We start from the raw sequence: 22,454 nt of genomic DNA on the forward strand, positions 1-22,454 counted from the left end.
GGGTCAGGGAAAGGCACAAAACTCAGTGGGACAAGATTCAGTTTTAAAGGGGACAAGATTCTAACATAAGCTATGAATCTTAAGGACATTTATGCTAAGGGACATAAGCCATTTACAAATGATTCACACATAAATGAGATGTCTAGAGGCAATAAACAGAAGAGACAGGCTGAAGCGATAGCACAGTGGGAAGGGCATTTACCAGCACACAGCTGGCCCAGGTTCCATTCCCAGCAACCCATGTGGTCCCCCCAAGTACCGCCAGGAGAAATTCCTGAGTGCAGAGCCAGGAGGAACTCCTGAGCATTGCCTGGTGGGGCCAAACCCCATTCCCAAATGGAAAAATCTAGAAAGTAGTATTGTGGTTTGGGAGGGAATCTGGAGAGCAGGGGGTGAGTGTTTCACGGGCACAGAGCTTTGGTTTGAGAGATGAAAGTGCTCTGGAGTTTGGTGGCCATTGGAGTTGTACCACAACTTACTACCAGGATATAGAACTTAAAGTTGTAATGTTGGTGCCAGAAAAACAGTACAATGGGCAAGGAACTTGGCTTGTGTGTAGCCAAATAGATTTGGCCCACAGTGGCATATGGTCCCCTGAGTACAAGCCATGGTGACCCCTGAGGATAGAGGCAGAAGTATTACTTGGTGTAACCCAAACACTAAAACAAAAGGTGTGCATTTGATAATGGATAATTCAGTGTTTCTTCCTGGGAAGCCCCTATATGGTGCTCAAGAGACTCAGGGTCCCTCCACAATTCTGTGTAAGGACCAAGCGGCAAGGCATTGCTTGAGCCCTGCAGTGCATGGAGTCAGGACCACTCACAGTGCTGCAAACCATCAGGGCTCCATTCATAGTGTTCAAGAGACTTATGATGCAAGGAAGCAAACAAGAGTTGGGCACATACTATATATGCCAAATATCTCCTAACACACACACTAGTTGTTATTTTGGGGCCATATTTGGCTGTACTCAAGGTTTACTCGTGACTCTATGCTCAGGGATCACTCCTGGATGGGCTTGAGAGACCACATGGGGTGCCAGGGATTAAATCAGGTCAGCCATGTGCAAGGCAAGTACCCTACCTGCTGTACTATCTCTCTGGCCCACCTCCCAACACACACACACACACAGTTTTTTTTTTTTTAAGTTAAAAAAATTGGGACCAGAGAGATAATATAGGAGTAAAGGGCTTGCCTTGCAAGCAGCCTTTTCTTTGGGTAAAATTGGCACTTCTCAGGAGTTACTCCTGGCTCTGTGCTCAGGAATCATTCCTGGTAGGCTCAGGGGACCATATGGCATGCCAGAGATTGAACCCAGGTCAACCGCATGCAAGACAAAAACCCTACCTACTATGCTATCGTGCTATCACTCCAGGCTCAGCCAATCCCCTTCAAGACCAACAATGCATAGGGTCTCCTGTGTACCACCAGAAATCACTCCTAAGTACAGAGCCATGAATAGCCTTTGAGCACCACCAGGTGCTGCCCAAATCATCCCTTCTACCTGCAAAACAAAATTAAGTAAGTGTGGAAGAAACTTGGGAGATGACAGGTGAGCCACAACAGGAGGGGTACTAGCTCTCCACACAGGTGCAGTGAGCAGAAGGACTTGGCTGGGAGTCAAGAGACAGGGATGGAAAAATAGGGGAGCAGAGAAAGTGAGTCAGGAAGTGAGTGAGGGTCAACAGACATAAGCTAGGGAGCCAGAGCAATAGCACAGCAAAAGGGTGATTGCCTTGCATGTGGCCGACCTGAGTTTGATCCCCAGGATCAAACTTTGTTTGTTTGTTTTGTCTTTTTTGGTTTTGGGTCACACCCAGCTGTCCACCGAGCCTGCCAGGAGTTATTTCACAGAGCCACGAGTAGCCTTTGAGCACTACAAAATGTGGCCCAAAAACAAGCAGTTTTTGTTTTTTACTGAGTTTACTCAGTTTTTTTTACTGAGCCAGTAAAGTTAATGGTGACCTTTTACAAGCCATTTGTAGATGTCTGATTTCTGACCAGTTCAGTCTGGTGCTCAGCAGAGTAGCACCAGGTCAAGGGCATGGCGTGAGCTGTTTCCCTGAATGCCCAGGACACACTGCAGCTGCTGGGGGGGGGGGGCACAGTCTTGGCGAGAGCCTCACTGTGAGCTCCAATGCTGCACTTTCCATCTCTCAAGCCTGAACAGATGGAATCAGGAAAACATGAAGCCCATGTCTTGATGCAGATCTGTTAGTGCCACTTTCATTACAGGTCCCAACGGGCTGCATGTTGTTCTTTTTATTTTTTTTCCCCAAAACCCTGCATGTTGTTCTTAAAGTGCTGTGGGGCCTGAGGTTCTCCACAGCCTGGGCTCAAAATTTCTTTTCTCTTGGCTCAGTCCTGTACACAGCAGAGTCGAATCACCAAACCAAATGATCTCCAAAAGAAACATGAGGGCAGAACTCATCCCCGACTTCCAGTTTTGAGTAGATTCTACTGCTATGCAAAGTACAGGTTTCTGCTTTCTGACTCCATCCCTGGGTCCAAGAGAAGGCTGTAAATCACATGGCCCCATCTCCACAGTCTCTAACGTTGTTAGTCACCCTGCCTTCCTCCCTCTGTGCCCTCACAGAGTCCAGCCTCCCAGATACCTCCAAATTGTGCCTGTTTGGTGCCTGGGCATGATCCCTGGAGCAGGACTTGGGAAATGTGTGACAGAAAGACAGAACCAGGAACATGACTGTGAATGTGGCAGGATCTGGTTTCTTTTGTGATGTGTGACAGAAGAGGATATGGAATGAGGAGCCTGATAGGTGCCCACCAGGACCAGGAGGGTAGATAGAGTCTTCGAGAATAAGGCCATCTGGCCTCTGAAACAGAGGTCATCTTGCCTCTAAGAACAAGGCAATCTCCAGAATGACTAGGCTGCTAGAACATTCCCCGACCATTACTTAATGTTTTACATTTATGAATCTTGACTCATTCGGGGGATGGATGCCTTTCAGCAGCATTTACTATAAGACCCTGTGGGCCCCCAGAATATTTCAAGAAAGCAGCAGGTGAAAATCACGGAAATGGGGAACCACAGTGTAAGACCAGTGGGCAACTGGTAGATGAGTTTGGGCACAGTTGGAAAATGCTGAGAAACACTGTGAACAGGGCAGGGCCTTGGTGTCCTCCTGTGAGGTCCCCATTCTGCCAAGCTTTGACTAAGAGGAGAGCATGTGTTCTGAAAGAGGAAAATTTCCCTGAACAATGTTCTTAGCATTCAGGGCTTAAGATCAACAGATGCAATACCAGGCTGCATCTAGATAAAGTTCTCAAAGTGTGATCAGGGGACTCTGGGGACTCATGAGGTCAGAGCAGTTTACCTACCTAGCAAGAATTCTTTCTGCTCTTCTGAACATCTGGTTGACTTATCCAGGAGCTTCTGACTATTTGAATACTGCCTCGTTCTGATAGTTAGTGGAATGAGTGCCTGTGCATATGAAATTTCTCAATTATCACCACTTATGCAAGAGCTCTTCAGAACCCTCAATACTTTGAGGCCAGAGCTGTAGCCCATTGATAGAACACATGCTTTGTCTCTGTGAGATTCTGCATTCAATCTCCAGCACCAAAGGAAACAAAACTGAACAGTCTTCAATCACGTTGACTGTGTGAAGTGTTGCTGTAATCAAAATGTTTGAAAATTCAGGCCGGAGTGATAGCACAGCAGGTAGAGTTTTTCCTTGCATGTGGCTGACCCAGGTTCAATCCCAATTGCATAGGGTCTCCTGAGCCTGCCAGGAGTGGTTTCTGACATAAGAGTAACCCCTGAGGGCCACTGATTGTGACCCAAAAATAAACAAAATAACTTTGAAAGCTCTGCCCTAAGGCATGTGAGTTGTATCAGACTAAATGTGATCACCAGAGAGACAAGTGAGAAAGTTCTAGAAATAGATAGTAATCATGTGTTCTTTTTCACAGGAAAAACTGCATAGAAAATCTAATGGATGAAGATGAGAAAGACAGAGCAAAGAGGTATGAGACAACCTCCCTGCCTTCCAGATACTCTGTCAGCTGCCCTGAGCCTGGCTTGTCTTCAATGAGATCAGAGTGTCCCCAGTGGAGCAGGGAGGGATGGGGCCCTAGAACTCACCCCTGGCATGTTGCAGCACCCTGTTAAAACCATTTAGCCTGTTCCCTTGGTCCTGATTCTTAGCCTGAAGTTCCTCATTGTCCGGGACTTGCCAAGTGGTTTTTATTCTTAACATCTGGATGCATCAGTCTGCTGCTTGGGTCTCTTGCAAAGTCCTCTGGTTACTGCTTTTCCAGAACAGACAGCCTGGCAGCACAGCCCCATTTAAACAGAGCAAATGGTTCAAACCCTGGCTCTGCAGCTGGAGGGTGCCTGTCTTGGGGACTTTATATTTTTAGTATGGGGGGGGGCATATTTTTTATGACTGAAACCCAAATACCCATGTTTGTAACATGGCTTTGGATACTTAAAACAGTGGCCATTCGTACCTTTTGAGCAAGCAGCTTGTGCCCATACCTGCCTCTATCAGGGGTCCTCAAACTTTTTAAACAGGGGGCCAGTTCACTGTCCCTCAGACCATTGGAGGGTTTGACTATAGTAAAAACAAAACTTATGAATGAATTCTTATGCACACTGCATATATCTTATTTTGCAATGAAGAAACAAAACAGATACAAATACAATATGTGGCCCGTGGGCCATAGTTTGAGGACCTAGATGATGTTTCATCACATGGAAGAAGAGTTTTTTACAGCCCCTCTGCACTGTTATTAGGTCAGTCAGGAGTTTGGTTTATAACTGACTGTGAGCTGTTAAGTAAACCCTGTTTGTGTTGACTAATTGGACATGATCGAGTGCCTGTTGTATATGTCAATTGGCTAATGTCCATTTTCCACTATTCACCTGCATTCAGAGTCATTGAGCTTTCCTCTGGGGAAAGAGAGATGAGAAAGGGACCCACTACTCAGGGGAGTGTATCAGTGGGGGTGATCACTGGGTAGGACAGGCTGGAGGCTGCGTGGTGAGACCAGTAGAGATGTTCTGTGGTCATAGGTCCCTCTTAGGCCAATCTGTGCTCAGCAACAGACTAGCCACCAGTCTGCCATGACTTTTTCTCTCCACATTGTGTAGGGTGTGGCAGACCCATTCTTGTCCACTTGCAAAACCACAGAGCTGCCATCTCCATTCTCAGACTCTCCACCTGGTTGTCATTTCCAGAATTCTCTTTGGATCTCTCAGAGGTCACTCCAAAAGTGAGTGGCTTTCAGGGAAATCTGAATGTGCAGCATCCAGAGCAGGGAGTGAGGTAACTATTGAGAAGTCCTTTCAGAATTTAGCCCACAGGCCACTGCAGATGTCTGCTCTGGTTTTCCTTTCTCCAAGTATTAATTATTAAAAATCAGTGCATAGACCCAATGGGTAAAGTCATGGCCACAGAAGAGCGGGCAAGGAGGTCAGAATGGGGGAAGCTGATGTCCCAGGGCTGCAGGATTCTCTTAGCTCTTCTTTATTCTGTAATGAAGACTCAAACAAATGACCCCAGCTTGTTCTGAAACAATTCCCTTCACTTGGCTTTGAGAACCCTGGTCCCTACTGCAGGGGCTTTGCAAACCTCAGGCCACAACCTGAGAACATACAGAATCCATGTGGGTTTCCAGCAGATGATGGGCCTGACCCAGAGAGGAGCAGAGCCTCCGGCTTCCTCAGTGTACAGGCTCTGACCAGATTCTGGTGGGTTTTGGGCCTCATGGTCTCTTCTTCGGTAGCTGGGAGCAGCCCCCAAGCTGCTGAGACACTTCACCAAACCTTTTCTTTCCTGAGTTCCAGATTTTTCACTGCAACTTGAAAGGAGCACAGCTCCTTTCCTGTGCCCTTCTCTGATGTTTTGGAAGTTATCCACAAAATATAGCAGCTTCTAATCTGCCTGGAATTATAGTTTGCTTTATTTCAATTCAGAAAATTTTATCTTTTATTTAATTTTTATAAAAGCATTTAAGGTATTAAATTGAGCAAACCACTATATATTTATGTTAAAGATAAAATATTACTAATAAATTCAAATAACCGATCCTTTAATACTATTGGAACATTTATTTGAATGTATGTCTCAAAAGATAGACTCTATTTAAATTTATGGTCAAGTTACTATGATTGAATTCTAACTTAGTTTAAAAACTCTGTATAAATAAAAAATAATATATTGCAGGTTCCGGTGGCTGGAGCGATAGCACAGTGAGAAAAGTGTTTGCCTTGTACATGGACGGCCCAGATTCAATCCCCAGCATTCCCTATGGTACCCAAGTCTGCCAGGAGTGATTTCTGAACCCAGAGCCAGAAGTAACCCCTGAGTGAAGCTGAGTGCAGCCCAAGAATCAAGGGCAGGTTAGGTTTATGAAGTGTATTTGGGGGCTAGAGAGAATCCAATGGGTGAGGCACTTACTTTGCTCAAGGCCAATCCAGGTTTGAAACCCTGAGCCCTGCAGAAGTGATCCCGGAGTATAGAGCCAGGTTTGGATTTGGTTAGCCCTGACAAAAAATAACTAAATGCAAAATTAAATAAAATTAAAATTATCCGGGGCCGGGAAGGTGGCGCTAGAGGTAAGGTGTCTGCCTTGCAAGCGCTAGCGTAGGACGGACAGCGGTTCGATCCCCCCGGCGTCCCATATGGTCCCCCCAAGCCAGGGGCGATTTCTGAGTGCATAGCCAGGAGTAACCCCTGAGCATCAAACGGGTGTGGCCCAAAAACCAAAAAAAAAAAAAAAATTAAAATTATCCTCACTACCCGTATGAAAATGCAGGACTCTATAGTACTGTAATGTTGGCCATGGCAGAGGTGAGAAAACAGGCCTCAGTGGCCAGTGTCCCCTAGTGGTAGTAGAGCACAAACCTGATTCCGTGGTGTCTCCACATGTCCCTTTGAGATGAGTGTCCTGGGGATGCCCAGTCTACAGGGTAGGAACCCAGGGCACAAGGCTGAGTATCATGTCAAACATTCTAAACCTCTGTGCCAGAGTAGTAACACTCTGATAGGGTGCTTGCCTTGCATATGACTAATCTGGATTCAATCTCCAGCAGCCCATATGGTCCCTTGAGCCTGCCATGAGTTATTCCTGAGTGCAGAGCCTCAAAAACAAAAACAAATAAGAGCCAAAACCAAACAAGCAAAAAATATATATATATAACTCTAATAAAGGACCAGAAGTTAAATTTTGATGTCCAAGCCTTACACCAGTTCTTATCCTCCAGCCCCTTCCAATACTATCTTCAGTAGATACTGGGAAACATAAGATTGAACTTTTTGGATCCAGTAAAAATAGGAAGAAATGGGAGGATTTTTTCTGTCCCCAGTTTCATATTTATAGATTTAACCAGCTTTGATCACAAGGCCTGAAATGACAGAGGTGTGACTTCCGGGAGCTCATGCACCCTTAGATTTCAGTAATGGATGTCCTGAACCATCATTGTTCAAGGTTCAGCTGCCATCTAATTGGGCAGTCCCTAGCTGAAAATTGGGTCCTGATATGTGTGACTTTCTACAGGCATTTCACGTTTGGCTAACATCATTTTTAATTTTATGCCTGCCCCAGTTCCCAAAGGCAGTTCCTCACTGTCTCTCTACCATACTGTTTTCCATGGAAATGAGAAAAGAAAAAATATTTTGGACACTACCATATTAAAAATTGATCAACTATTGACATTAAAAATAAATCTTAGGGGCCAGAGAGATAGTACAGTGGGTAAGGCTATGTGCCTTGCAAGTAACTGACCAGGATTCAATTCCCAGCATCCTATATGATCCCCCAACACCACCAGGAATGATCCCCCAAACACCACCAGGATGATTCCTGAGCACAGAGCTAGGAATTACCCCTGTTTTTGTGGCCCAAAAACAAACAAATAAATCTTAGCTAAAGTTCTTAGAAATCAAATTTTATGAAATTACTTTCCACTCTTTCTCACCCCCAATTGTTGGAGCTGTGGGCACATATCCTACACTGCGCTGCACAAATGCTGTATCATGAGGTCAGGCAGGCAGGTACTATCACACACACACATACACACACACACACACACACATACACACACCATATCTCATTTTCAGGGAAACAGGTTAGGATCACACACACACACACAGTATCTCATTTTCAGGGAAACAGGTTTGGATCACACACACACACACACACACACACACACACACACCGTATCTCATTTTCAGGGAAACAGGTTTGGATTTGATCATGCCCAGAGTTCTTAGCCAGAATAGTAGTAATAGTGATCCTCACACAACTCAGAAAAACAACCCTCCAACTTTTTTCAGAGCTTCTGGTTTTACAGGTTTAAGAGCATCATGGGGAGGCCTTGAGCTATCATACAACCTTGGAAGTTGAACTAGTGTTGTTCTCAATTACCAGAACTTTGTTGAGATTAAAAATGTTTACCTTTAGGATCACATCTCCAGAAAGCATGGGCTCTTAGGCAAGGTTTTCAAAGCTTTAGGGAACTCATGGTTTATTTGGATTATTTGATCAAGTCTTCTGAAGTAGGACACAGTTCCTCTTCCTTCTGTGAGTTTCCACATAGATTCAGTGAGTAGTAAGTGAATGCCTGCTGGGTGTCTAGAAAGATCTTTTTTAAGAGATGATGTTAAAATGATCCTTGTACTCAAAAAGGGAACATCTGATTTGAGAGACATTTGGAATCCCTAGATAATGAGTTTCACTGTTTACCATTTTGTGCTCCAATTATAAGTGTGATTTTTCTAATTCTGATGTGACAGTTTGGGGGGGGCATGTAGGGAATGGTGTGATTACATGTGTCTGCAGTGTGTATGTATGGCAGGGGATACAAGGCCTGTCTGATCTCTTCTACCACTTGTATTTTTTTAAATTTATTTAAAGAGAATATATCACATAGTTGACACAATTGACCATAATACATTTGTTTCAGGAAGAACAAAGGCAAAGTTATTTAAAAAATAGAAAAACTGGCCTGCACGGGCGGGCAGCTGGCAGGCCTCCGCATGTGCCAGCGGCCTCTTGGCCCGGCCTAGGGTAGGGGGGCTCGGACATGGGTCACCCGACCCCCCTCTCCCCCTTTCCTCCGGATCTCCACGTGGGTTTCTGGAAGGAGCTGGTGGGGCACCCTGGGTTTTCCCCACTCCCAGGCTGGCTACAGAGGTTGGCTAAGGGGGTGGAGTTTGATCTGGGGGGTGGCAGATAGCTGCTAAGCTATACTCAGGCTGTCACTGGCAATTTCATACCAGTCTACATTTTGCAAACCGAACATATGCTCCTCCCAACCATTAGTACCCCAGATTTACTCTTCTTAACTTCAGTAACACACAGTTCTATTCTCTGACCAAAGACATACAGTAGATCTAACAAATCCCAGAACTACTTAGAAGGACAGAAATTGAACACATATTGAACACATATATCTTTTGAATATTTTATGGGTATTTTCTTTAACTGATGTAACTCTCTATATATTCTTCTACTATGATGTTTCTATCCACTTTTCATCTTGTCTTTTCTTTGTAAGCTGTTCAGTAAGGATTGTTGGTGGAACTGTCCCTCAGTTTGATGCATATGATTGAACTATGTCATGGAAATTGCTGGTCTTGTTCCTATTGCCTCCAGATGCACCAATAACGCTTCATGGCATTGATCCTTGTTTGCATAGACACATTAAAATGGGAAAATACCATACATAAGATAACTTCTTATCTAATAAATCTCAGTACAATGTACCTTACACCCTGAACATTGATAGAATGACCTGGCACAGGCCTCAGAAGAATGGGCATCCTCCATTCACGCCGGAACCAGGCAAGCTATCTACGAAACATCCAAGGTCTTTTATAGCAACAGCTGGAAGCAGTCCTCTACCAGGAAAGACTCTACCAAGGGTCTGACATCGACCTCCTAAAAAGAGACTTCCGTTTACACTGAGAAGACTTGACAACAACAATGACCTGCTCTACAGGATATAGTTCTCTCTATTGCCCCTTAAGTGAGGTGAAACGAGAGGATGCTCTGCACCATCCTGACTACAATATGGGATATGCAGACTCCAGGATCTTTAATACAGAAGCATGATACCAACAACAGAGACTAAGTGAGGAATGGAGGTGTATTGCCACTACAGAGGATGACTTGAATTGGACAAACTAGTGTGCCTGGAGCCTAGAGTCAGTCCTGTGCCAGGAAACTTCAGGGGTAGGGTCTCCTTGTATTTAGACCATAATTTGCCTTTCCATATCCCTTATGTTTTGGTGGGCCTATGCAAACAAATGCCACTTTAATACCGTTTTTTACTATGTTCCCTTGACTCCAATCCTTAAGAAAAACAACCCACTAAAACTTTTGAGGCTAACTTGAACTAGTAAGCATGTGCATGGAACTAGAGAAATGTACTTTGCCCTCAATGTTTAAGGAGTTACATAAGTCTAATGTCTTTAGATTATATTGTGTGCTGCTAAGAAATAGTATGTACTACAACTGGGGATTTGAGGGACAAAGTAATTGTATTGTACATGGGTTCAGTTTTGTTTTTCTTAATGTTCTTTGGCTGAAAGTTCAAGGCTGGGATATCATTGATGGGACTACCAAGAATTCTGTTTATGGGTGATTGGGCTTCCACTGTAACTTTACCCTGTCCTCTTTCTTTGCATCTTTGTTGTCATAATTAAAAAAAATAGAAAAACTAATGAGATGAAAGAGAAATAAAAGGTTCAGTAGCAAGTATATTTTTTAAAATCATTGAATCACCAATTAACTCATTAAAGAGCTAGCAGAAGGTTTATTAAGCTTTTCTTCTCTCTTTTTAAGGATAAGAGTTAAAGAAATACAATAAAAACGGTGTTTGAGTGGCAATTGTTGTTTGCATAGGCCCAGCAAAATATGGGGGACATGGAAAGGAAAAGCCTTGGTCTAAATACAAGGAGACCTTACCCCCAAAATTTTCTGGCATAAGACCATCTCTAGGCTCCAGGCATACTAGGTTGTCCAACCCAAGTCATTGTCTGTAGTGCCAATAAACATTTTTTTCCCACACAGTCGCTGATGTTGGTGTCAGGTTTCTGTAGTTAAATATCCTGGATTCTGTGCATATCCTACATCGAAGTCAGGATGATGTGGAGTGTTCTCTAGTTTCACCTCACAATTAGGGGGCAATGTGGAATGCCCTGCCCTGAAAGCAGGTTGTTGTTGTTAAGCCTTCTGGGTGTTAAGGGAACTCTCTTTGGAGTAGGTCGATGCCAGGGCAGTGGTAGGGTCTTCCCTGGTAGAGGATTGCTTCCAGGTGATGTTATAGAAAACTGTGGTTTCACAGATGGCATCCCTGGTTCAGGGGTGAATGGACAATGCCTATTCTCCTGAGGCCTGAGCCAGGTCATTATGACAAAGTTCAGGGTGTAAGGTCCCACTGCATTACAAGATTTGTGTGTTCTTATCTCTATTAGATAGGAACTTGTTTGTATGTATAGTATTTTCCTATTTTTAATGTGCCTAAGCAAGAGGAACAATGCCATATGGCATTATTGGTGCATATGGGGGCCGCTGGAACAAGTCCAATAATCCCCGAAACTTGGTTCTATCATAAGCTCCAAACCGAGGGACTCTTCTACCAGAAAGAATTCTTTATTGAACAGATTACAAAGAGAAAAACAGACAAAACAGTGGGGAAAATTGTCACTGTATAAGAGAATATTCAGTAAGAGTCGTAGCTATTAAGGGAATACATATAAGATATTCAAAAGATATATACGTGTCCCTTTTATGTCTTTTTGTTTTGTTTTGTATATCTTTATTTAAACAACTTGATTACAAATATGATTATAGTTGGGTTTCAGTCATGCAAAGAACAACCCCCTTCACTAGTGCAACATTCCCATTACCAATGTCCCAGATCTCCCTCATCCCCACCCCACCCCTGCCTGTACTCTAGACAGGCTTCTACTTCCCTCGTTCATTCACATTGTTATAATAGTTCTCAATGTAGTTATTTCTCTAACAACACTCATCACTCTCTGTGGTGAGCTTCATGTAGTGAGCTGAACCTTCCAGCCCTCCTCTCTTTTGTTTCTGAGAATTACTGTAAAAATGTCTTTTATTTTTCTTAAAAACCATAAATGAGTGAGACTATTCTGCATTTTTCTCTCTCCCTCTGACTTATGTCACTCAGCATAATAGAGTCCATGTACATCCATGTATAGGAAAATTTCATGACTTCATCTCTCCTGACGGGTGCATAATATTCCATTGTGTATATGTACCACAGTTTCTTTAGCCATTCATCTGTTGAAGGGCATCTTGGTTGTTTCCAGAGCCTGGCTATTGTAAATAGTGCTGCAATGAATATAGGTGTGAAGAAGGGATTTTTGTGTTGCCTTTTATGTCTTTTTAAATAGTTGGGGGTGTGTTAAATCCAGTGCACCACTTTGGTTTGTGATTTGGCTTGTGCAGTCTGATAACCAGCTGACGATAGTCCCATATCAGGAAAAATTCTTGAGTTGTGACTTCTCAGAAATAGAGTCTCTTAGCAAGCAAAAATCCACAATGAAGGAAGGAGGAGTAAAGGGGCCTCTGAGAGCAGATCAATAGCAACAGTGTATTGGGATCTTCTTAGGCTGAGAGTCTATATTATTTATATATATATATGTATATATATATATATTACATGTGTCTGCAGTGTGTGTGTATGGCAGTGGGATACAAGCCTGTCTGATCTTTTCCACCACTTGTATTTTTTTAATTTATTTAAAGAGAATATATCACATAGTTGATATATATAGCTGCTGTTTGGCAGCTGACTTTGTGTGGGGATAATGATCTACTTCTTGAGGAGCCAAGAACTGAAGGTAAAAAGGGTTAAATGTGGGGTAATGATACTTGGGGATGAGGGAGTGAAGGACTAGAAATGAGCTTGTAGGGCAGTGGGCAAGGGCAGAATACAAGATGGACATGCAAAACATACCTTAATCATAGGGAATCCTATTAATCTATACTATAGGTTTTGAAAATAGAATCTGGTGAGAAAAATAGTTTCCTATGTCTTCCCCCAGTCCTCCCCTCTTGTGCTGGGTGGGGGTTGGGAAAGGCCTGGGGTCCCCTTTAGAGTCCTTCCTGGCACCCACCTTTCTGGCCCCAGGGGCAGAGACCCAGGATGGCTCTGGAGTCCAGGAGGAAGAAGAGGGGAGATGGCTGGAAGCATCCCAACACCCCCTAAGTTAGGGAGAAGGCCTTCGGACAGGGGCTTTCGCACACCCCATGCCAGCAAAAGCTAGCCTCCAGAACAGAAAAGGTCACCACCACTTGTATTTTTGTGGTCTTAGAAGGGCTCCTATATGACTCTCAGACTCAATTTTTCCCTCTACAAACTGGGGGTCTTGATTTTACGACTTCTTCCTGGGTGATGTCAGAAATTTGGTGCAACTGTGCATAAGCCCCTGCACAGGAGACGGGATGCTCACAGAACAGCTAAGCCCCCTGGAGCCACTTATATGTGTTGACTGTCATGTCAAACCCTGCAAAACAGGTGTCACTTCACTCTGCAGGTGAGAAGCCTGCCCGTCATGAGGCTGGTCTTGGCATCCCTCAGTTACTGAGATTGAGCCAGGCCCTGGTATCTCTTCACAACCCTTCCAAATCTCTCATTGAAGCATCAGATCATAGAGCAGTGATGGGATTCTCACTTTGCAAAGAAAGTGTTCTGTTCTTCTTGCAGTCTTATTAAACAGAACTCATTCAATTTCTAGACAGAACAGAATCCTAACAGCTACCCTTTGATATATATATATATAAAATGTAACTCTTCTCTTAGTCTCTTCTGTATCCCACTATCAAATTACTGGTGTTTAATCATTGTTAGAATTTCATTGTGGGCCAGAGAGATAGCACAGTGGTTGGGCGTTTGCCTTACAAGCAGCAGACCCAAAACCAATGATGGTTCAAATCCCAGCATCCTATATGGTCCCCAGTGCCTACCAGGAGTGATTTCTGAGCAGAGAGCTAGGAGTAGCCCCTGAGTGCTGCTGGGTGTGGCCAAAAACAAAACAAAACAAAAAGAATTGCATTGCCTTATCCAGTTTCCTTTTCAGAATTCCACACTTCTCTGTTGAAGCTGAAAAGATGGGTGTTGAGCTCTTTATAAAAGTGTCAGACCAGGGTAAGTTGCTCTTGGAGGTTCTTTGGAGCATAACTTCTGATTATAAAAATCAAGAAACCAGAGTGATAGTACAGATGTTTCCTTAGAGCACAAGGGTCCTTTGAGAATATGGTGAGGGCACCTAGGACAGGGGTGCATGTGAACTTTTTTAAGCATGACCATTAACTAAGAATCACTAGGAATTAGCTTTCCATCTGGGCCCTCACACTTTCCAAGAACTCTACCAAAGATGGAAATTGCCCTATTGCATCTCAGGAGCAAAGAGTTGCCTTAGCTGAACTCATGATCCCTGAATGCTTCACCAAGTCTTAGCAGAAAACATCCTGAGTTTCAGGGGTTCACCATGTGGGGGGTGGCACTGTTTATTCCATGAGATGTATTTGCTCCCCCACTTGCTGAATGAAGTAGCTTTTTTTTTTTTTTGGTTTTTGGGCCACACCTGTTTGATGCTCAGGGGTTACTTCTGGCTAAGCACTCAGAAATCGCTCCTGGCTTGGGGGGACCATATGGGACACCGGGGGATCGAACCGCGGTCCGTCCTGTGCTAGCGCTTGCAAGGTAGACACCTTACCTCTAGCACCACCTTCCCGGCCCCAATGAAGTAGCTTCTATAGGCATTGAGCTCAGAGGAGCTGCATTCTGCCCCTCACACCCCAACACCCTCACAAACCCACACCTCTGACTCTGAATTCCAAAATGAGTGATATGTGATGGCCCTGTGCACAGGAATTGGGCCTCAGTAAGCAAAGCTAGCTCCCTGGTCTTAAATAGATCTTGCTTTATTGCAGTCTCCCAAAATACATTCTAGGAGACACCAATCCCAGAATGTTCCTCCCCAGACAAGTGTGAACCAGGCCTTCTTCCTTTAAGAAGATTTTAACACATTACTGGGGTGATGATTGAGATTGGAAAGTTAAATGTATTCAATTTTATAGAATTCTGCATGGAAAATATACTTAAAAAAAAAAAACCTAAATAGCCTAATTAACCAGTGGGTCCGAGATGAAATGACAATAGAAATACAAACTATCAGAACCTATGGGACACAGCAAAAGCGGTACTGAGAGGAAAATTTATAGCTTTGCAAGCACACATCAGGAAAGAAGAAGGAGCATACCTGTATAGCTTTATGACTCAGCTCATAGAATTAGAAAGTGCTCAACAAAAGGAACTAAAAATAGGAAGACAGAAGGAAATAACAAAGCTGAGAGAAGAAAGATAACGAAAGCAGAAGTTGGTTCTTTGAAAAAATAAACAAGACTGATAGACCACAGGCAAAACTAACAGAGAAGGAGAGAGAGAAACTTGATAACTCGTATTAGGAATGAAAAAGGAGAGATCACTATTGATATGGCAGAGAATCAAAGGGTAATCAGAAACTACTTTGAGAAACTCTACGCCACTAAAAATGAGAACCTGGAAGAAATGGATAAATTCTTGGACTCATAATCTTCCACGGTTGAAAGAAGAGGATGTACCATATCTAAATACCCCCACTACTATTGAGGAAATTAAGACAGTAATCAAATGTCTGCCCAAAAACAAAAGCCCAGGCCCAGATGGATTCACTAATGAATTCTTTCAAACCTTTCAAGAGGAACTACTAGCAATCCTGGCAAGACTTTTATGAAATTGAAAAAACAGGAACACTTCCAAATAGCTTTTATGAAGCCAACATCACCTTGATACCTAAACCAGACAGAGATGCTACAAAAAAAAAAAGAAAATTACAGACCAATATCACTGATGAATACAGATGCAAAGATCCTCAACAAAATCATGGCAAATAGGATTCAATGCATCATCAAGAAGACCATACACTATAATCAAGTAGGTTTCATCCCAGGAATACAAGGATGGTTTAACATCCATAAATCTATCAACATAATACACAACATCAATAACAAGAAAAATAAAAATCACATGATCAAATCAATAGATTCAGAGAAAGCATTTGATAAGGTCCAACACCCATTCTTGAGCAAAACTCTCAGCAAGATGGAAATGAAAGGAACCTTTCTCAATATAGTTAAGGCCATCTACAACAAGCCAGTGGTAAATATTATCCTCAATGGAGAAAAATTAAAAGCCTTCCCTCTAAATTCTGGCACAAGACAAGGCTTTCCTCTATCACCACTCCTATTCAACATAGCACTGGAAGTACTCACTATAGCGATTAGGCAAGAAAAAGATATCAAGGGAATCCAGATAGGAACGGAAGAAGTCAAGCTCTCACTGTTTGCAGATGACATGATACTCTACTTAGAAAACCCTAAAGACTCTACCAAAAAGCTTCTACAAACAATAGACTCATATAGCAAGGTGGCAGGCTACAAAATTAACACACAAAAATCAATGGCCTTTTTATACACCAATAGTAATAAGGAAGAAATGGACATTAAAAAAACAACCCCGGGGGCCGGGCGGTGGCGCTGGAGGTAAGGTGCCTGCCTTGCCTGCGCTAGCCTAGGACGGACCGCGGTTCGATCCCCCGGCGCCCCATATGGTCCCCCAAGAAGCCAGGAGCAACTTCTGAGCACATAGCCAGGAGTAACCCCTGAGCGTCACAGGGTGTGGCCCAAAAACCAAAAAAAAAAAAAAAAAAAAAAAACCATTCAGAGTAGTGCCACACAAACTCAAATATCTTGAATTCAACTTGACTAAAAATGTGAAGGACCTACACAAAGAAAACTATAAAACTCAGCTCCAAGAAATAAGAGATGACACGCGGAAATGGAAGCACATACCCTGCTCTTGTATTGGCAGGATTAACATCATTAAAATGGCAATACTACTCAAAGCATTGTACAGATTTAATGCGATCCCTCTAAAGATACCCATGACATTCTTCAAAGAAGTGGATCAGGCACTTTTGAAATTCATTTGGAACATTAAAACACCCTAGAATAGCTAAAGTAATCATTAGGAAAAAGAATTATGGGAGGAATTACTTTCCCCAAGTTTAAACTTTACTACAAAGCAATAGTTATCAAAACAGCATGGTATTGGAATAAAGACAGGCCCTCAGATCAGTGGAATAGGCTTGAATACTCAGAGAATATTTCCCAGACATACAATCACCTAATTTTTGATAAAGGAGCAAGAAATCCTAAATGAAGCAAAGAAAGCCTCTTCAACAAGTGGTGTTGGCACAACTGGCTAGCCACTTGCAAAAAATTGAACCTAGACCCCCAGTTAACATCATGTACAAAGGTAAAATCCAAATCGATGAAAGACCTCGATATCAGATCCGAAACCATAAGATATATAGAACAACACGTAGGCAAAACACTCTAGGATATTGAGACTACAGGCATATTCAAGGAGGAAACTGCACTCTCCAAGCAAGTGAAAGCAGAGATTAACAGATGGGAATTTATAAAGCTGAGAAGCTTCTGCACCTCAAAGAAAATAGCGCCCAGGATACAAGAGCCACCCACTGAGTGGGAGAAACTATTCACCCAATACCCATCAGATAAGGGGCTAATCTCCAAAATATACAAGGCACTGACAGAACTTTACAAGAAAAAAACATCTAATCCCATCAAAAAATGGGGAGAAGAAATGAACAGACACTTTGACAAAGAAGAAATACAAATGGCCAAAATGAAAAAATGCTCCACATCACTAATCATCAGGGAGATGCAAATCAAAACAAATATGAGGTACCATCTCACACCACAGAGATTGGCACACATCACAAAGAATGAGAACAAGCAGTGTTGGCGGGGATGTGGAGAGAAAGGAACTCTTATCCACTGCTGGTGGGAATGCCGTCTAGTTCAACCTTTATGGAAAGCAATGCAGAGATTCCTCCAAAAACTGGAAATCGAGCTCCCATACAATCCAGCTATACCACTCCTAGGAATATACCCTAGGAACACAAAAATACAATACAAAAATCCCTTCCTTACACCTATATTCATTGCAGCACTATTTACCATAGCAAGACTCTGGAAACAACCAAGATGCCCTTCAACAGACGAATGGCTAAAGAAACTGTGGTACATATACACAATGGAATATTATGCAGCTGTCAGAGAGACGAAGTCATGAAATTTCCCTATACATGGATGTACATGGAATCTATTATACTGTGTGAAATAAGTCAGAGACAGAGAGAAAAACGCAGAATGGTTTCACTCATCTATGGGTTTTAAGAAAAATGAAAGACATTCTTGCAATAACAATTTTCAGACACAAAAGAGAGAAGGTCTGGAAGTTACAGCTCACCTCATGAAGCTCACCACAAAGAGTGATGAGTTTTGTTAGAGAAATAACTACATTTTGAACTATCCTAATAATGAGAATGTATGAGGGAAATAGAAAGCCTGTCTAGAGTACAGATGGAGGTTGGGTGGGGAGGAGAGACATTTGGGACATTGGTGATGGGAATGTTGCACTGGTGATGGTGGTGTTCTTTACATGACTGAAGCCCAAACACAATCATGTGTGTAAATAAAATATATAAAAAAAAGATATATGGGGGTCCGGGAAGGTGGCACTAGAGGTAAGGTGTCTACTTTGCAAGCACTAGCGTAGGACGGACCGTGGTTCGATCCCCCGGCGTCCCATATGGTCCCCCCAAGCCAGGGGTGATTTCTGAGTGCATAGCGAGGAGTAACCCCTGAGCATCAAACGGGTGTGGCCCAAAAACCAAAAAAAAAAAAAAGATATATGGAAAAATATTTATCTCTTCAATTTGACCTCCAATGAGCACAACCAAAATAAATGTATTTTAATTACTATGGTAATTAAGTTGTAGTTAAAAACTTACTCAGGATTATAATTAAAAATTCCTGAAATATAAAAAGATCCTTTGGGCTGGAGCAATAGCACAGTGGGTTTGCTTTGCATGCTGCCAACTCAAGTTCAATCCCCAGCATCCCATATGGTCCCCTGAGCCTGCCAGGCATAATTTCTAAGTATATAGCCAGGAGTAATATAGGAGTATATATATGTATGTCTGTACACACATATATACACGTATAACCTGAGTGCTGCTGGGTATCACTCAAAACCAAATAATAAAAATAAAAATGACCTCCTCTAACAGTACTCTTTTCCCTTTCCATATGACTTTCCATGAAAGACTGTCTAATAGTATCCTCATCTCTGCTATCCAATTCTACACTCAACTGCTCCTTGGCTGTTCATGGGTAACCTGCCATTTTACTCTCTAGGTAATGTCAAATGTAGACCCTTCTAGAAGATTCCTCAAAAGAAAGAACATGCACACTTCAAGGCTACCTATTGTCCAGCCATTTTCCAAGTGTCCTGTATGTGGTGAATTCAGGACCTGCTGAGATGCCTTCCTTGGAAAATAGAGTCCTTATGAGATTGTTCTCTCTTGCCTCAGAGTTGTAGATCCAGCTAACATGGACAGATTTCCTCTGGGCACCATAGTGGGTCTCAGATAGAGGCTGATGGGACAAGCTTGTTTTTCTGTCATGAATGATATAAACCCTCATTGTCTTCTCACAGGCTGTGTTCATTGTCAATACAACCAGTGAAGAAGGAAACTGGGCAATAATGAGCTGGGTGTTATCAGTTCACAAATAATTTATAATGGACGAACTAGGATAGAAGCAAGGTGTTTTTTATTTCCTTTTAATTATGGAGGTTGCATGTCATCTTTAAATATCTAGGCAAAAAAATATTTATAATACGTTGTCACTTGGCAGATTGAAAGGTTCCTTTCTTCTTGCATGTGTATTTGAATGCTGCATGTTTCACTGGGTGAGCAAAAGGCACCACAGTCTCTTTCTGCCATACCTGTAGCTTCTCTCAATCTGAGAAGCAGAGCATCTCTAAAGAGAGGTACTTTTCAAGGTCTTTTAACACCCTCTCCAGGATCTCAGGTCCTAGATCCTCCCCCAATATCTAAGAACAGGAATGAGATCAAAACCAGGTAGAGGATGAGCCCTGGAGGTGAAAGATGATGGTACTCCCCTTTTGGGGAGCCACACCCAGTGGCACTCAGGCGTTATATCTGGCTCTGAGCTCAGAAATTACTCCGGGACCATATGGGATTCTGGGGATTGAACCTGGATCAGCTGTGTGCAAGGCAAATAAATGCCCTCCCTGCTATGCTATCGCTCCAGTCCCAGGTGATGGTGCTCTTGAAGTTAGTATTGAGGAATTGAGAAAGCAACCCAGACTGAGGGAAGAGAAACAAAAAAGGTTGTGCTGGCATAAGGTGCCATGTGTCTAAGTAGGCCGAGAAGCAGAATGTTTATGGCCTTCATGGCATGCGTTTTAATGTTGGAATGTGTTTTAATGTTTTCAAGAGTAGAATTTCCATTGAAACAGAAACTCTTACTCCAATGGCAGGTCGTCATAGTCTTCAGTATTCTGCATGGACTGTGCTTTGGCCTGTAGCCTCCTCACAGTAATAAGAGCACATGGGAAGCTGAATTCTAGCCCCCAGGCACGTGGACCAGAGCTGTAGCTGCTTTCTCTGTCAGAGATGACTGATGAACCAAGTTATTTCTGGAGAATCTGAGTAGTAGGTCAGCATTCACAGCCCAGACCCAGAGTAATCCGACTGTTAGCCAAGGGCTTTGGCCCAGCTCCTGGATTCCTTAGAGGGACTTTCAGGTCTCAGGGTGTTAGGGTCCAGAGTTGAAGAACAAGAACACATAATTAAAATAAAGCAAAGCTTTATTCCATCTACCAAAAAGCTACAACTGACTGATTGATCATGGTCACCTCAGGTGACCCTCAAGGGTCACAAGCCAGGTTCTATAGGTCTAAAAGTAGGAAGTTTTGACCTTTAAGTTGACTGGCTGCTGTTTAGGTGTTTTTCGGTTTTTTTTTTTTTTTATCATGTTCTTTTATAGATAGATGTCTAAGGAGGTATATTGTGGTTTATAGGGCCTTGGGTTCTGCATCATTATTGTTGAGATGGAAACTTAGTCCTTAAGTGGAAAGTTAGCCTTGTTAGCTTTAAATGGAAACTTAACTTTGAGATGACAAAATGGGGTTCCTTCTGCTTCATCTTCATAGGGAGGAGATTCTTTACTTCAATGGACTCACTCTACTTTTATCGAAGTGTGCAGTATGGTCTGGTATATTTTAAACTCAGCTTTTTTAAAAATAGAATTTTAAGTTTACAGAAAAATGGAGCAGAAAACACAGACATTTCCCATGTATCTACCACCTGTGCCTGCACATGCACACCAAGAGGTACATTTAATACAATTGATCTGCTTATGCTGAAGTGCCTTTTCAATCCAGAATCTCAGCTGGCACAAGACTTTGCTCATAATATCTTATGTTCTGCACGTTTAGAAAATGTGGGTCATGTACCAGCATGAGAGTGTCTAGAAAAGTAATTAAGTCGTGGCCCTGAAGATACCCTGCACTCCACTTCATCCTACAAATCATCCTGAAAAGCACTAAGGACTGATTAATTTATTTATTACTCATTTATTATTGGCCTGTCATTTCCCCTTTTCTGACTGTCCTACATTTGGACTCATATAGTATGTGCCTCCACTTCCTGAAACATGGTTACTGCTGTTTTTGTTTATTTGTTTGTTTTGTCTTTTTTAACCACACCCATCGATGCTCAGGGGCTATTCCTAGCTTTGCTCATGACACCTTCCTGGCATGCTCAGGGGGGGCCATGTGGGATGCCGGTGACCGAACTCAGGTTGAGTGCATGCAAGGCAAGCACCCTACCCGCTGTTCTATCGCTCTGGCCCCATTACTGCTGTTTTTAAGAGGACTCAGCCCCTCATCATCTGGACATATGTGGTCCATGTTGACCATGAATCAGAGATCATGAGGGTTTGTACCTTCCCAAACAAAAGAAAGGGCTCTGGGACAGAGTCTGGCTGTGTGTCCTGAACAGGCCTGGCTCTCTGCTGGGCTCTCAGGACACCTTATCGTTCTTCATGGTGGCAAAGGCTAGACATTACGATGGGATGGGATGGAGCTAAAGCAAGGTTATCAGAGTGAACCCCTCTGGGTTGCAGATAACCCCACAATTAACAGTGAGGCTTAATAGTGAGACTAACAGGAAGACAAGTGGATTGCCAACTAGCACATGAAGTAGTGCTCAGAATACTGATCATTAGGGAACTCCAAATCAAGACAACGAAGACATTCTACATACTAGTGAGAATTGCACGTATCCAAAATACTAGGAGTGATCTGTGCTGGCAGGGATGTGGTGAAAAAGAAACTCTCATCCACTGGTGAGGGGAATGTTGTCTGGCTCAACCCCTCTGGAAAAACAGCATAGAAGGTTCTCAGTAAACTTAGAATTGAGCTGCCATGTGACTTAGCCATTTTA

The 22,454-nt window shown here is 42.9% G+C and overlaps 1 protein-coding gene across 1 annotated transcript in view; it reads left to right on the forward strand.

Moving 5' to 3' along the window:
- Positions 1-22,454, forward strand: part of NPAS2 (neuronal PAS domain protein 2) — a 166,623-nt gene that overhangs the window by 67,930 nt on the left and 76,239 nt on the right. The window contains 1 exon segment of the mRNA XM_049785143.1: positions 3,934-3,987. Within this exon segment, the coding sequence (XP_049641100.1) occupies positions 3,956-3,987 (32 nt within the window). The 5' untranslated portion in view covers positions 3,934-3,955.

This window comes from Suncus etruscus, chromosome 12, assembly GCF_024139225.1.
Source record: "Suncus etruscus isolate mSunEtr1 chromosome 12, mSunEtr1.pri.cur, whole genome shotgun sequence".
Lineage (NCBI taxonomy): Eukaryota > Metazoa > Chordata > Mammalia > Eulipotyphla > Soricidae > Suncus > Suncus etruscus.